Source organism: Ctenopharyngodon idella, chromosome 4, assembly GCF_019924925.1.
Source record: "Ctenopharyngodon idella isolate HZGC_01 chromosome 4, HZGC01, whole genome shotgun sequence".
NCBI lineage: Eukaryota > Metazoa > Chordata > Actinopteri > Cypriniformes > Xenocyprididae > Ctenopharyngodon > Ctenopharyngodon idella.
In genome coordinates, this window is record NC_067223.1 from 15,249,767 (window position 1) to 15,267,374 (window position 17,608).

A 17,608-nucleotide genomic window follows, 5' to 3' on the forward strand; every position below is an offset into this window, starting at 1 on the left:
TTAATATACTTTAAAATATAATTTATTCCTGTGATCAAAGCTGAATTTTTAGCATCATTACTCCAGTCTTCAGTGTCACATGATCCTTCAGAAATCATTCTAATATGATGATTTATTATCAATGTTGGAAACAGTTGTGCTGCTTAATATTATTTTATAACCTGTGATACTTTTTCAGGATTCTTTGATGAATAAAAAGTTCAGCATTTATTTAAAATAGAAATCTTTTGTAACAATATACACTACCGTTCAAAAGTTTGGGGTCAGTAATTTTTTTACTTCTTTTTTTTGAAAGAAATTAATACTTTTATTCAGCATGGATGTGTTAAATTGATAAAAAGTGATAGTAAGGATTTATATTGTTAGAAAAGATTTTTATTTTGAATAAATGCTGTTCTTTTTAATCTTTTATTCATCAATAAATCACAGGTTCCAAAATAATATTAAGCAACACAACTGTCTCCAACATTGATAATAAATCATCATATTAGAATGATATCTGAAGGATCATGAGACTGGAGTAATGATGCTGAAAATTCAGCTTTGATCACAGAAATAAATTATATTTTAAAGTATATTAAAATAGAAAACCATAATTTTAAATTGTAATAATATTTCACAATATTATTGTTTTTTTCTGTATTTATTATGAAATAATATATATATATGGTCTTAACCATTTGAATCACAAATCACTGGTCAGGAATTTATCAAAAATTGCACAAATACTCTAGATAAAGTAACTTAGCACGCAATAGCCTTCCCTTTTGTCTTCTTTAATTAAGCTGTGTGGGTAAACTTGCAGAAGAGTCAGTGTTGTTCCACTCAATGTTAATGGCTTCAAATCATGAGTAGTTGAAAAATGTCTCCCAGTTCATTTGAGTTTAATGTGAGACCAAATATTCAATACAGGGTTCAAATCTGGACTGTGACCAGGCCAAAACATGAGCCTGATGGACTTGTTCTCAAGCCACTTCATTCCTCTTTAGATAACAACTTTTCATTTGAGGGAAGAAAGTCATTCTGCAATATTCTCCTGTAGTCCTAAGCATTAAATGACTTTTCACAGTGAAGCAGCTCACCAATACCAGCAGCTGAAAAAGCTCCTCTTCCTCCACGCTTCACTGTGCTAGAGACGCATTTATTATTATATTTCTCAGCAGATTTTTGAAGACGCCACTCTGGAGCATCACCATGTTTCATTGATCCATCACTCCGCACACAGCTTCCCATATTCTGCCAAACACTTCATTCTGTCTTTGATGCTTTTCTTGTTTAATTTTTTGCTAATTTCCTGACCAATAATGTGTGGTTAAGACAATTAAAAGCTTAGTGTTTAGCTTTTTCTTTTTTCTTTTTTTCTTTTTTTTTACCCCCGGAGTGTATATCCTAATTGTTTTGATTTTTAAAATGCAAATGAGCTTCTTTTCAATCCACCAGGTGAATGAAGATGCAAATTCACTCTCTGACAGTAGATGGCGTTTATGGAACAGCAGAAATATAGTTTGCAGGTATGATATAAACACCATAAGGTAACTATGTCATAATTAACAGTAGATCAAAGCAATTGCTTGGCATAATTTAAGACCTCTTTAAATGACAATTAATACTTTATTTTTCTTATACCATTTAAGACATTTTACAGCCTTAAATTTGAATTTAAGACTTTTTATGGACCCACAGGAACCCTGTCAATGTCAAAACTGGATTATTTATTCCACTTAAACCCCACCCCTCCACTTTTGAGTGCCACGCCCACATCTCAAAACCCAATCAACAATCAGAACCAAGTCCCCGCCCCACATTTTTCTCTTACATTCAGATGTTTGGCACAATACGAAAGAAAAGATCTGTCGTTACTTCCATTTCATCACGACTTAAAAAAAATGGTAACACTTCACAATAAAGTCTCATTAATTAACATTAATTAATGCATTAACAAAGTCTAATAATGAGCAATATGTTCTTACAGCATTGTTAATGTTAGTTAATAAAAATGTTCATATTCATGATAGTTCATAGTGCATTAACTAATGTTAAAAGATGCAACTTTCTTCTTAAAATCCTAAAAACGTAGTAGTAAATGTAGAGATCAAGATTAATAAACACTGTAGAAGTATTGTTTATTGTTAATTCATGTTAACTATTGTAGTTAATTTATGTTAACAAAGTGTTACCAAAAAAGGAATGGAGATGGGAAAAAGTGGGCGGGGCTGCAACAGCTGCAAAGGTCAGATTGGTTGGTTGGTTTTTAAGGCAGGGCTTAGCGAAGGGTCAAATCCTGGTACCTGAGAGGGTGTGGCCTTACCTTCGGGATGGCCAGCCTCTCTCCTTTTTCCGGCACCTCCTCCGAGTCTGAGCAGGCGTGTCCGTCGCTGAAGGCCAGCAGGGGGCTCATGCGCGGCCGGTGGTGCAGCGGCTGGATGGTGAGCTGGGTGCTAAGCAGGTTGCTGACGGCCCGCAGGGTGCTGCAGGTGTTGGGAGGGAGGGAGGGGTCAGCCAGCAAATCTGAGATCAGTCCGTGGGCCTCGCCCATCACCGCGATGTCCACCGTCACGCTGGTGCCCGAAGACTGGACGAGAGGAGAGAGAGAGATATGGGAAGTTGGTGTAAGGGAGAGATAGAGTTAAACGCACAGGTAGCGGGAGAGAAAGAGACAAAGGGGGGAGAGAGAAAAAGCAACGTTAGCTCATCTGCACCTCGGCGGTGACGCGATGCAGGGCTGACGTAATGGCACGCTGACGCACGCGGAGAGTGACGCCGCACTGCTACACACGGGGGAACGAGAGACACACAGAGAAAGAGAGAGATTTCCAGGGCAAGAGAGAAGGAGGTCATGAGAAGTACAGGAGAAACCAGGCGAAAGACAGAAAGAGGACATGAGAAGAGCATGAAGAGCACACACACACACACACACACACACATTTTTCAAGTATTATTTAAATATTTAATACTCATTTAATATTTAAATTATTTAAATATTTTCACTGTATGCACAATTGCAAGCATCTCAGCAAACACCACTAACAAGATGTAGAACTATTATTGACTTTTCTTTTTTTTTTTTCATTTTTAATCATTTTCATAAATAATTTGTGAAAATATTATTTTTATGCTTGAATGTTTCCCATATTCTCCATTGTTGCAGCTCCTCTCTTCCCAGTCTGTCAGTAACACTCTGTTTAGTTCCTGTCTCTATAAAGTCCCTCCTTCTGAAAAGCACAATGTGCTCTGATTGGTCGGCTGGAGCAGTGTGTTGTGATTGGTCAAGCACTTCCAGTGTGTTTGGGAAATGTCCCGCTCCTTAACATAACCAGCAGTTTCAACACACTACTAATTGACTCAACCAGGCCCCGCCCATTTATTTTGCATATGCCTTGGGGCGGGAATTATTTAAATGAGGAATATTGTGATGTGTTTGTTCCCGCAAGAAAACTCAAGACTACAATGGAGACATTGGAGAAGGAGTACTACAGTTGAAACCAGACACACACACACAATCAGGACAGAGAGAGAGAGAGACATCAAAAGCCGATGAAGGAATGACACATACAGAGAATAACTAATGGAGGAAGGAGAAACTGACTTGCATTAGGCCGGATGGCTGCTTGCATTGGGCCGTGGACGTTCATTGTTCGAGAAAGAGAGAAAGAGAGAGAGAGATCTTCAAAACTCAGAGCATCTTCATGACAGGCAGCATCTGCTGTAGCGTATGTTCAGATGCTCACAGATCGTGCCTCATTTCAAAGTCCTAATAAGCCCTCGATGCTCTTTAAAGCTCAAGTGTGTCATTTCTACACCCCTAAAGTCATCAGACGGAATTGCAAAAATTATAATAATATTTATTTTAAGAATTTATTTTAAGCAGCTGGACACGAAAAAACAACACATTTAGGAGCAAGCAGAAGCCTCGCTCTATCAGTCTGCATTTTACCCATCATGAGCAAAGATGCTGTACTGTACACATAAAATGGCTCATTCAGAAATAATCATGTGATCTCATTACCACGAATACATTAACATACAACCATCCACATTTACATATAAATGACCATTGTCCTTCCTTAATGAACGACAGTGTGAAGCACAGTTCTTTCCATCTATCTATCTATCTATCTATCTATCTATCTATCTATCTATCTATCTATCCGTCCGTCCGTCCGTCCGTCCGTCCATCTATCTATCTATCTATCTATCTATCTATCTATCTATCGTTCCATCCATCTATCTATCTATCTATCTATCTATCTATCTATCTATCTATCTATCTATCTATCATCCATCCATCTGTCATTCTATCCATCCATCCATCGTTCTAACTATTCATCCATCCATCCATCCATCTATCCATCCATCCATCTATCTATCTATCCATCATCCATCCATCCATCCATCCATCCATCCCCTCTGTCGTTTTATCCATCCATCCATCTATCCATCCATCATCCATCCATCCATCCATCCATCCATCCATCCCCTCTGTCGTTCTATCCATCCATCCATCTATCCATCCATCATCCATCCATCCATCCATCCCCTCTGTCGTTCCATCCATCCATCCATCCATCCATATGTCTGTCTGTCTGTTCGCCCATCTATCTATCTATCTATCTATCTATCTATCTATCTATCTATCTATCATCCATCCATCCATCCATTTGTCATTCTATCCATCCATCCATCCATCCATCCATCCATCGTTCTATCCAACCATTCATCCATCCATCCATCCATGCATCCATCATCTATCCATCCATCCATCCATCCATCCATCCATCCATCCATCCATCTGTCGTTCCATCCATCATCCATCCATCTGTCGTTCTATCCATCCATCCGTCCGTCCGTCCGTCCGTCTATCTATCTATCTATCTATCTATCTATCTATCTATCCATCCATCCATCGTTCTAACTATTCATCCATCCATCCATCCATCCATCCATCATCCATCCATCCATCCATCCCCTCTGTCATTCTATCCATCCATCCATCCATCCATCCATCCATCCATCCATCCATCCATCCATATGTCTGTCTGTCTGTTCGTCCATCTATCTATCTATCTATCTATCTATCTATCTATCTATCTATCTATCTATCTATCTATCTATCCGTCATTCTATCCATCCATCCATCGTTCTATCTAACCATTCATCCATCCATCTATCCATCCATCCATGCATCCATCCATCCATCTATCCATCCATCCTTCCATCCATCCATCCATCCATCCGTATGTCTGTCTGTTCGTCCATCTATCTATCTATCCATCCATCCATCCATCCATCATCCATCCATCCATCCATCCATCCATCCATCCATCCATCCATCCATCCATCCATCCATCCGTCATTCTATCCATCCATCCATCCATCCATCCATCCATCCATCCTTCTAACCATTCATCCATCCATCCATCCATCTATCCATCCATCATCCATCCGTCTGTCGTTCTATCCATCCATCCATCCGTCCGTCCGTCCGTCCGTCCGTCCGTCCGTCTGTCTATCTATCTATCTATCTATCTATCTATCTTTCGTTTCTATCATCCATCCATCCATCCATCGTTTGTCCATTCGTTTGTTCTATCTATCCATCTATCTACCTGCAACATTGGTGTTTTTTTGGTAAGTATAAATCTAACAAAATTTAAATAATATTTTATATATAACAAGAGAAAAATACTGATTAAATATATAATTATTTAAAATGATTTAGTAAAGAATTTAAATTTTTTTCAGCGTATGAACAATTGCAAGCATCTTAGCAAACACCACTAACAAAAATGAACTAGTATTGACTTTTCTTTCTTTTTTTTTTTTCATTTCTTCATAATAAATTTGTAAAACTATTATTTCAAGAATAAATTAAAACATTTAAAAAGATAATGTGTTCTGTCAACATCAGCATCTTCTGTGAAACCTCATAAACTCATGTATGAAACAAACAGGAAACAGACTCGTGACACAGACAGCCGGGTCAACCGAGAAGTGACGCGTGTGTTTGTTTACATTTTTTCCCTCCATCAAAAAGTCATTCTGCCAGCCCATGTGCCGCTGACAGCACCGCGCACGTGAGGCTGACGGACGAGCTGTTTCCATGGCAACAAGTCCGCGTCAGCGGGTCGGTTGGTACTCGGTCTCTGTTTGTGTATAAAAAACACACATGTATTAAGTGCTCGGTCTCATCTTACTGTATCGGATTTTCTCAGTAACACGCTCCTCACAGTGAGGTCACAGGAAACTACCCTCAGTGAATAATGCAAAATCCCTCACTTGGATTACATAAAAGAAACATTAGGTAGAGCTGCCTTAAAACAGATCATGAGGGCTAGATAATACTAATAATTCAAACCTGGGCACACACCAAAAAAGGACAATTTCTGTTGCCACATCAAAAAGAAAATTAATATTCTTGCATTTCCAATCTTTGTATGCTTAAACTCATGTGGCCATTTTGGGCTTTTAGCTTTGGCAAAATTACACAGCAGTCTGCCGTGACCAAATTTGGTGTGTTCAGATTGGCACATTACCATACTACCTGTACTATTCCTGGACAGCAACCATAACCAAAGACCAGAAAATCTAGTTATGTTTATAATTCTATACAAACACATAACAGCATGAGGAAAACACTGCACTGGCAGACAGACATGCTCACACACATAACAGCTGCGTTCATAATGCGATTAAGGCAGTACTGCGATTAAGTGCGAGCTCTTGTAAACAGAATTTTGTGATTATGTTATTATGATTATGCTCATAATTAGAGCAACTATAATGAGAGTAAAACACTCTCTGTATACATTTTAATGCCAAAAAATGCATGTGTTTCTGCTATAGACAGATGACGCATTATGCAAATGTATGGGTTTGAAAACACAGAACAGAATATTAACATTTCTGGAGGAAATTTAGCATTTAGCAAAAGAGCAGCAACAAACAAGTCTATTGCATTTGAATTAGTGTGCATTTCAAATGTTCTTTTCAAAAAGTAAGCATCTCACAGAGACTGGCGTGTGGCATGTCAGCACTAATGTAAGTTCATATGGCGGCGTCGACTCGTAGCTCACGCTCCCTCTCACTAAACAAGCCTGGAGTGAGGAGCGCTAATTAGCCACTGCGCTCAGGGCGAAGTAAGAGCACAAACTCAAACACACTGAAGCATTCTGGGACTCCTCTGACATCCGTCACTCAGGCTACAGCGAGAACATGTGGAGGATGTACGCTACATATCTCAGAGTTAGCCACTGTTAGACGCCAAAACACTGTGTGAGAGGCGGATGGGACTTGGAACGAGAGCTTCGGCAAAACGTTTGGGTTGTAAAACTGCAGTATGTAAACAGAAACTGTTCGCCAATGTGCATATTTGGGAAAAGAATGGCTGCCGGGTTCAGTTTTAACTGTCGGAAACAGGATGGCTCGTGGCTTTATCAGCCGTGAAGAGTTGGCACAGGTCAAGAATTATGACTGTGGTGAACTATTAATGAGTGCTGCATGTGGATGAAAAGAAGAGCGCTGTGACCTCACGATCTCTCCTCTACCCTCCCGCAACAGCGGGTCACGACCTCACGACCCACAGCAGGGGGCATGACAGCGACCCTTTGTGGAAAAAAAGCAGACCTTTCTCAGATTCATTATATGTTGTTTATGTGAATCTGGCAAAAACATGTCAAAGTCACATTGTACCCCCAAATAAAGAAATTCTTTAAATAATTTTGACTGTAATATGGTTATATATATATATATAATCAAGTTTATATACTGTAAATATTTAAATAATGTACATGTATATAGTAAAAATAGAAATAATAAATATGCGTAAATGTGCTCACATTTTCATGATAATATGACTAATTATATATTAATATATAGTCATACAATATTTACATCTAATAATTTTTAATATTACTACAATAATATATATATATATATATATATATATATATATATATATACAGTAAATTTTTATACGTTTTATAGTACACATGTATTATATGTACTGTATATAATGCTGTATATAATATTTACATAATCATATATTTTCATCTTATTATATATATATATATATATAAAATACATTATATTTAATATTAACACAATAATATATAAATATTATATTCAGTACATTTACTATGTGTGTGTGTGTGTATATATATATATATATATATATATATATATATATATATGCCTAAATATGCTTACATTTTTCATGATAATATGACTAATCATATATTAATATATAGTCATACAACATTTGCATCTAATTATATATATTTGGAAATAAAACTAAAATACATTATATTTAATATTATTACAATAATATATAAATATTATATACAGTACATATAATACATAGATAGTAAACATGTATTATATGTACTGTATATTATATAAAATATTTACATAATCATATATTTACATCTAATTATATATATTTAAATTGGAAATAAAAACTAAAATACATTATATTTAATAATACAATAATATGTACAGTACATTTACTATATATATATATATATATATATATATATACATTTACTATATATATATATATATATATATATATATATATATATATATATATATATGTATATACAGTGTGTGTGCATAAATATGCTTACATTTTTCATGATAATATGACTAATCATATATTAATATATAGTCATAGAACATTTACATCTAATTATATATTTAAATTGGAAATGAAAATAAAATACATTATTTTTAATAATAAATCAATAAAAATATATTATAAAAAATAAGTATTTTATATATATAATACATATTTACAATAAAAACCAATATTTATATAAAATAATATACATATAAATATATAAAAACACACATATAACACCTTACTGCACTACAGTCATATTTACATGTATAAAATATTTTAATTTTAATGTGAACAGGACAACAAAAACAGAAAAAGTAGACCTCTTTTTATATATATATATATATATATATATATATATATTTCAGTATTTTATGGTGGGGGGAAATGTGACCTGTGCATGTTCCTGACAGATTTCGAGAAGTGTTTGGATACAGAAACACTTCCTCTCTTCTCTCTGTGTTACTCCGGTCTTCCACTAGGGTCACACGCGGACTGCCGGGAAGTGTAAGAGGCCGATTAAATTTAGAACGGAGGGAAAGCGAGGTTAAGTGGCCTGAGACAACATTGCTCCTTGCGTGGGAGTCTTTCAGCTCCTTCCTTTCATTACATTTTTCCCTCTCCCACTCCTCCCGTCTCAATCCGTTATCAAAACAGAGTCCGGTGTGAGGAACATCAAGAGACGTGAGTCAGCAACGAGCTTGTCAAACAAGCCTTCTCCAAGATGCTCAGTGCAAACAATGGGCCATAAAACCAAACTCTGGCTCTCTTAAACTTTAGCACATGTGTGTTTGTGTGTTTTATCAGGAACTAAAACAAGAGAGGTGTTTATGGCAAAGTTGCTCAAGCACTTTCGCTTTGAGAGTGGCTGACAGAACCCAGAGAGCCCGGCCTTAAAAAGCACACATTATCTTGCTCTTCAGCGCAACCTTTACGACATCCTGTGATAGCGAAATCTGCCCATTACCTGACTGAAATGGACTCTCTCCACGGCTAATGTCCTCGGATTAGTGTGATTGTGTCTGTGTGCTTATGTGTGTGTGCATAGGTGATATCAACAACAGATCCAGGGAACAAAATGAGGGTTGCTGGTGGAAACAGTATCGATCCGTCCTGGTCATTGTGAACAGTGGTACACACATCCAGGACAGCCGGGAGGGAAAAGTCCTCTAACAGCGTCTCATTGATCACAGTGAACTAGGGCTTATACACTAGACAACTCTTTAGCACAGCACAGAGAGATGCTGAGTCATGTTATTCTACGTGCATATGCATTCAAAACACGGCGTCCGATGGGATGTGAATGTGCTTTAGCATAAAAGCGAGAGCGAGGGCTCTGATTCATGCGCAGGCACGTGTTTCTACACTCGGCTCACGCACACGAGACCACATCACGCGCAGATGGTAAAGCTCCATCCACGGGCATAACAGGTGCAGTGAGGCATGAAAGAGGAAGAACCCTTTACACCAGCTGAGATGTTTCCCTAACTCTTCACCACGACTGTCCCGTTAAAATACAACAGCACGAATGAGCTCTTTGTGTAGTTTGCTTAATAAACACAATCTGGCACTAATGTGGTGCTCATATCAAAAGTGTTTTATGACTGTATATCACGAAACCTGTAAAGAACATGTAAGGGTCCTATATCACCCAAAAATGTTTGCATTGTGACATGTGTATTTAGCATATTTCACCCATAAAATGACTCATTACTGTAATGCAAAAAAAATTTTTTTACAATATAGTTTGTATATTTTAATAATGAATAACAGGTAGTCATAGGAACTCAGTTATTGTAACTAGCTCGGTCCCTCGAAAACTAAATTTTCAGGGCCATTTTCCTTGTTGCATTTGCACCGTCAGTGGGAACTCTGAAGTGACGTAAGCCGGCTGACAGTGACGTCATTTAAAAGGGACCTATAATGCCACTTTTCACAAGATGTAATATAAGTCTCTGGTGTCCCCAGAATGTGTCTGTGAAGTTTCAGCTCAAAATACCCCACAGATCATTTATTATAGCTTGTCAAATTTGCCCCTATTTGTGCGTGAGCAAAAACACGGCGTTTTTGTGTGTGTCCCTTTAAATGCAAATGAGCTGCTGCTCCCCGCCCCCTTTCCAGAAGAGGGCGGAGCTTTAACAGCTCGCGCTTCGGTTGCTCAACAACAACAAAGCTGGAGAATCTCACGCAGCCAAAATGAGGATTGTCAGTAACGGTGTTCAGCCTTACATTGTTCAAACCGGAGTCGACACTGATGGAGAGACTCAGGAAGAAGTTACAACTTTTAGAATGAAACTGGACGTTTCTGAATGGTTAGTGGATAAATTTATGTAGTTGCTGTGATTCAACTCATCCACTAGCATGTGCCGTCATGTTAATCTTTTGTGCAAATCCAGTGTTGAATTGACCCTCGTTTGTGAAGCAGTCCGGCGTAAAATGACAACATGTCAACAACACTCTACTACAACAACTCTTCCTCAACATGGCCTCACCCCGTTTTGTTGCGTGTTCTCGGGGGCGGGGTTTATGTACATTTTGGGGTTTGTGATGTCACTAACCCGGGAAAAAGCTTGTTGTAGTCCCTACCAGCCGTTTGTTGTAGCCCTTAAAAAGCGATTTCTGTAAAAGAAAATATCTGTTTCATATAGCATTCGTTCAGCCAATCTACGCCCACTTACATCACTGGTAGTTCCTGTTGTCCTGGGTTAGATTGTACTCTGAAGTAGGAGCTAATTTAGTCCCCCCAAAAGGCGTTCCTATAACTAAAATCATTCCCAGTTCCTGTGGTGTGAACACGCCAAAAAGTGGGTATACTTCCGTCAATAGTTATAGGAACTACGAAAACGTTCCTCCGGTGCAAAAGCTCCTAATGATATATTATATAAATTGAAGTATTTCTACATCATGGTAGCATTTTTGTACTCAATTTATGATGATTATTTATTTACTGTGCAGTAAAAAAAAATACATTAATGAGAATTTGGGGGGTTTAATGTGCTTAAATGTCTTGAAATAACATAAATTATATGTACACTACCGTTCAAAAGTTTGGGATCGGTATTTTTTTTATGTTTTTGAAAGAAGTCTCTTCTGCTCACCAAGGCTGCACTTATTTGATCAAAAATGCACTAAAAACAGTAAAATTGTGAAATATTATTACAACTATTTTCTATGTGAATATATGTTAAAATATAATTTATTCCTGTGATTAAAAGCTGAATTTTCAGCATCATTACTCCAGTCTTCAGTGTCACATGATCCTTCAGAAATCATTGTAATATGCTGATTTGCCGCTCAAGAAACATTTATGATTATTATCAATGTTGAATTTTTTTTTTCAGGATTGTTTGCTATATATGAACTTTAAAAGAACAGAATTTATTTTAAATAATTTTTTTTGTTGTTGTTGTAGTATTAAAAATGTCTTTACTGTCCCTTTTGATTAATGCATCCTTGATGAATAAAAGTACAAATTTATTTTTAAAAATTCTTTCTGACCCCAAACTTTTGAATGGTAGTGTACATATGAATATAAATAAATATATATAATGCGGTATATAAGGCACAAATACATACACACATACAGGCCTTGTGCGATTTGTGAAACCCAGATCTTTAACCTCTAACTCCAGATCTCTGCACCGCCTCCTGAACGTAATGATATTACAGTCTTGGCCGGTGGAATGTATTCATGTTTTTGCATGGAAATGAGTGTTTAAGCATGAGAAGTGACACAAACAAGCGTGATAAACTGTGTTAGCACTTCAGCACCACACAGACTGTGTATCGCCATTGCTCTCGCCCCTTGACAGCAGTTTTAACAGCCAACGTGTCACAACGGCATCATAAAAATTACAGCATGACTAAATTGTGAATGAACTGAGCTGCCTGAGGTCCTCACAGCACAAGAATGTTAATGGCTGCTTGTGGAAAGAGCACTTCTTTCTTTACTCCACAATACTGAACTGGCGGAAGGAGTGTGTGTCACAACGCTTCGACACTTTCACCCATGAGCAAGAGCCAAGTGTTTTTAAACCTCTGTTTGGTGCACAGACTACCATAACTAGACTACAAACCACGTCAATATTGTACGCTGTTGAAAAATGAGGTGGTTTTTATAGGGGGTTACTTGAGATTCTTGGTGTGGCGTCCCACAAATTCCAAGAGCTCAACTCTTGTTCTGTGACGTCTGACTGCGGTGATGTTGGACGCAAACGTTTTTATTCTTGACTCAATGTTACCGAAGGTAATGATCTGAATCCAATGAGCTTCCAGCTTTGAACCAAAATATTGTATTTGATCTTGTTCCATTTTTTCCTCTCTCCGTTGAAAACATCATTTTTGTCATCGTAATACACGCGATCCGGGCCGTTGTGTGAGATGAGTTGGCTGGGAAGGTGATCGAGATGAAGATAAATCTGTAAGTAGACTAGTGATTTACACAACCTCTGAGCTTCCCTGACACACCACAAATCTCCTTCTCCACAAAGACACACGGCGTGATTCACAGGAAATACTGTATGACTGTAAAATATATTTATCTGACGCTTCAGAAAACAAAGAGACCCCGAGGATCCCTTTGGATTATGAGTGACGTCTGAGCAGGGGCATTATCATTAACTAAAACCTTAAAATAAACATTTTCATTACAGAAAATAAAATAAATAATAAATAAAATAATAAAATAAAATAAAAAAACTTTTTAATTTTTTAATTTTAATTACATTTTCATTTAAATTAAGTTTAATATATAAAATAACAAACTAAATAAACTAAAACTAAAAACCATATAGGCAAATTAAAAAAAACTAATAAAAAACAAAAAAAAAAATCACAACAAAACGTAAAAACTACAGTACTACTTTTTAAAAAAACAAAACCTAATAAAAAGACAACAAAATTTAAAACTTAAAAACTATATAGAAAAATAAAAAAATAAAACTGAAAAAATAAAATTTTAAAATGAAAATATAACCAGAAAATTTAAAAAAATAAAATAAAATTAATTATAAAATTAAAATTAAATATTAACAAAAACTATGATAGTATATCAATGATACAATTTTTTTTTTAATTATTTCTGAAAAATAGAAAAGTACACTACCTAGTCAAACCTTTGGACACATCGACCCATTTTTATTCTGAATATCTTCCATATTGTAGAATAATAGTATCACAACTTTGAAATATCACAAATTGAAATATTGGAATTATGAAGTGACCAAAAAAGTTAAACAAATCGCTGTAAACAACAACAACAACAACAACAAAAAAACACTTTCATTAAATTTTTAGTTGTGCTAAGAAACACATTATATATATATAATCTTTTTTTTTTCAAGCATCTATGCAAAACCCTACACTAACATCCACAGAAACATTTCAGCCAAAGGTATCCAAACTTTTCACTGTGTACAGATGAATATTAGCAGTAATAAAAAGAATACGGTGTATCTCCCACCTGGAGGCCATGATAAGGGCAGAGCGGACCGTGTCTGGTGGTGGCCCGCCTCTTCCTCATGATGCCAGTGTTGGGGAAAATCAGAGATCAGTCTGTCTGGCTGCTTCCCAGTGTCTTTAGTGGCCGTTGTGAGTGTGAAGCAGACACCTCACACATGCAGTCTCAGCTGTGCCGCTGCCCTGGGCCGCGAGCGTGAGACACGGCACACAGGTGCTCCACACGGCACAGGAAGCATTTATATTGAAAATAGCCTGTTGCTAAGTGACAGCCGGGCAAAGAGCATTACCTCAGGGCCCACACAATAAACAGTTGTTTGGGCTAAATTGGTCAACAAAAATGCCTTCCCACTCCTTTACACTTTTTTTTACGACACAGTGAGATTTGATAGTTTTTCTGCATTCACTCTAAGGGGACGTTCACACTGACAGTGAATTTGCAGCAGCAAGGCAACCGGAAGTTATTCGATTCAATAAAAGTTAGAGATTTCCAGGAACGTGAGTGACTATGCGATGTGAACAAGTCCACTGTATGTGATAAAGCTGAGACATTTCATGTTTATGCAAATGAGCAGTGATGTAATGTGGCGGCTACCAATGGGATGCAATGTTGCTAAAACGCCACAAGCCATGAAACCGGTCAAAAATATCATATTTCACAAAAAACCTTTATATATATATATATATATATATATATATATATATACACACACACACACACACAGTATACACTGTAATAGGAATCTAATAAGAAAAAAATTACCAAAATTCACTAGTTTACTCATTTTAATTTAATAAATTTTTACATGCATTACAGTAATAGGAAACTTGTGGTTTAAATGTATATAATATAATATAATATAATTAGTGCTGTCAAACGATTAATCGTGATTAATCGCATCCAAAATAAAAGTTTGTGTTTACATAATATGTGTGTACTGTGTATATTTATTATGTATATATAAATACACACACATACACGTATATATTTAAGAAATATATACATGCATGTTTATATATTTAAATATAATTTCTATTATATATAAATATAAATATTTTATAGATAAATAAAATATATTTTTGTTATATATATGTACATGCATGTGTGTATTTATTATATTTATTATGTATATACATAATTATACACAGTACACACACATTATGTAAACAAACTTATTTTGGATGCGATTAATCGCGATTAATCATTTGACAGCACTAATTATATTATATTATATTATATTATATTATATTATATTATATACATTTAAACCACAAGATTCCTATTACTGTAATGCATGTAAACATTTTATTTAAATATAATATAATATCATATAATAGAATATAATAGAATACAATATAATATGATATAATATAATATAATATACTTTTAATTTTTGATTGGGGCAAAATTTAACAAACCATGTTCTTTTGTGAGAAAAGTTTGTTCATGCAAATGAGCAGTGACGTAATGTTGCGACTACTAATGAGTGTGAAGGAAGTTGAGCACTAACACCAACAATACATCCACTTGGGAAACCCAGTGCACCCTGGGAAAGGTACGAGGAAGAGCAGGGTCTCCTGAGGTCCACACGCTCATACTTCTTCACTTTCTCTCCTCTCATCAATGGTCATAAGTTCAAATATCAGCCGTGTTTGCACTACTCCACACCTTTATAAGTTATTGGAACCTGGAGATGGCTGCTTTCCACAGATCAATAGGAGGAAAACAGGCAGAAATCATGCACACGAATGGCTGCACTTTGAAAGCTTGTGGGTGAACTAGAACTTTGAAGTGCTAATCAGTGTTTCATGCAGCAAATACGATACAGAGACAAGAGAAAACCACATCCCTTAATTGACAAATGATAAAACCACTCGGTAATTAGAAAAGAGAGCAAGCTCTGTTAGCACACATGCACACACACAAATATATCTGAACACCATGTGAGCCTGAATATGGCTGTGAAGCAGAAAGAGCAGCATCGATCCTCAGGGGGAGGATATCCTTCTGATAAGACGGCTTAGACACTGAACACACACACACACACACACACACACACACACACAGACACACAAACAACTCGCCTCCCACTATTCATTTGCCACTAAGCCCTGAAATGCAGACACTACTAGTTATGCAAGCTTGATTGTTGTGTACCAAAATGTGTGTAAAGAACATACTGCATTCTCAGAGTTCCCACAAGGGGCGCTATAGCCAATATTAGCATAAGCCGTTTTCTTTCACTTTAAAGTCACCATGAAATCCAAATCGACAATTCAAATTTTTTTATGGAATACTGCAGTATTTACAATAAATGATTTATCCGTGCACATCATTATTTTATTTTATTTTAATTCCCGTGCCTCGTAGTCTTTAATCAAGATAACTTCCCCTCCCTCTTGCAATGACATCTCTTCTCTTTTCTGATGACGAGGGTGGGGCAACCTGTCACTCACATGAGATCAGCCAATAGCAAACCACAACCATCCAATCAGTTCCCCATAGACAAAATCAAGCCCAGCCCTACATTTGTTCTTGTTCGTGAAGCCGCCTCACTCAACTAAACATCACAATAGGGAAGAAAAAGTGATCGCTACTTCTTGCTTCATGCCGACATTTATGTCAACTATATGCCCCTTTCACATGTTTTTAGGTCAACTAATGCCCTTTTCACAAGATGTATTATAAGTCTCTGGTGTCGCCAGAATGTGTCTGTGAAGTTTCAGCTCAAAATACCCCACAGATCATTTATTACAGCTTGTCAAATTTGCTCCTATTTGGGTGTGAGCAAAAACGCGCCATGTTTGTGTGTCCCTTTAAATGCGAATGAGCTGCTGCTCCCGGCCCCCTTTCCAGAAGAGGGCGGAGCTTTAACAGCTCACGCTTTGGTTGCTCAACAACAACAAAGCTGGAGAATCTCACGCAGCCAAAATGAGGATTGTCAGTAACGGTGTTCAGCCTTACATTGTTCAAACCGGAGTCGACACTGATGGAGAGACTCAGGAAGAAGTTACAACTTTTAGAATGAAACTGGACGTTTCTGACTCTTTCAGTTAATAAAGTGCATCATCCAGGTATTTAAAGTGCACTTTTTCTTTTTTAAAATTCCAGTGTGCACAAACTACTAGCACTACTTATACTACAAAATGGTGCATAAGTACACTAATGGAGACCTCTAGTTTTTCACACACACACACACACACACACACACACACACACACACAAAGAACAACGATTACATTCTTTCCTCATGTGGATTGTTCTTGCTATCAGCTCACAGCCTTACGGTCCTCTCAAGGCCCAGTGCATTGTGGGAGGCGCCCTCACCGGCCCAGCACGCTCTGACAGCTCTATTGTAAGGCACGGTGACTGACAGCTGTTTTCTAAGGTCACGTTCATGTCGTGCTGTCGTGTATCATGCTTTAACTTATGTCTCTGTCAGCACTGTAATAGCTTTAACTCGTCTTTGGCTGTCTAGGTTTACCACAGCAGCTTTTGATACAAATCCCCTCAGACCTCCGTTAACACGCGAC

General features: G+C 36.9%; 1 protein-coding gene across 7 annotated transcripts in view; it reads right to left on the bottom strand.

Annotated features, from left to right (window-relative positions):
* pde3a (phosphodiesterase 3A, cGMP-inhibited) overlaps positions 1-17,608 on the bottom strand; it is a 112,187-nt gene that overhangs the window by 35,078 nt on the left and 59,501 nt on the right. For 4 of the 7 annotated variants that reach the window (XM_051890714.1, XM_051890716.1, XM_051890712.1 and 1 more), the window contains one exon: positions 2,309-2,572. In XM_051890714.1, the coding sequence (XP_051746674.1) occupies positions 2,309-2,572 (264 nt within the window). Of the gene's footprint in view, positions 1-2,308; positions 2,573-3,586; positions 3,605-17,608 lie in introns of all 7 variants that reach the window. The other 3 variants (XM_051890713.1, XM_051890715.1, XM_051890711.1) reach the window with 1 other exon arrangement.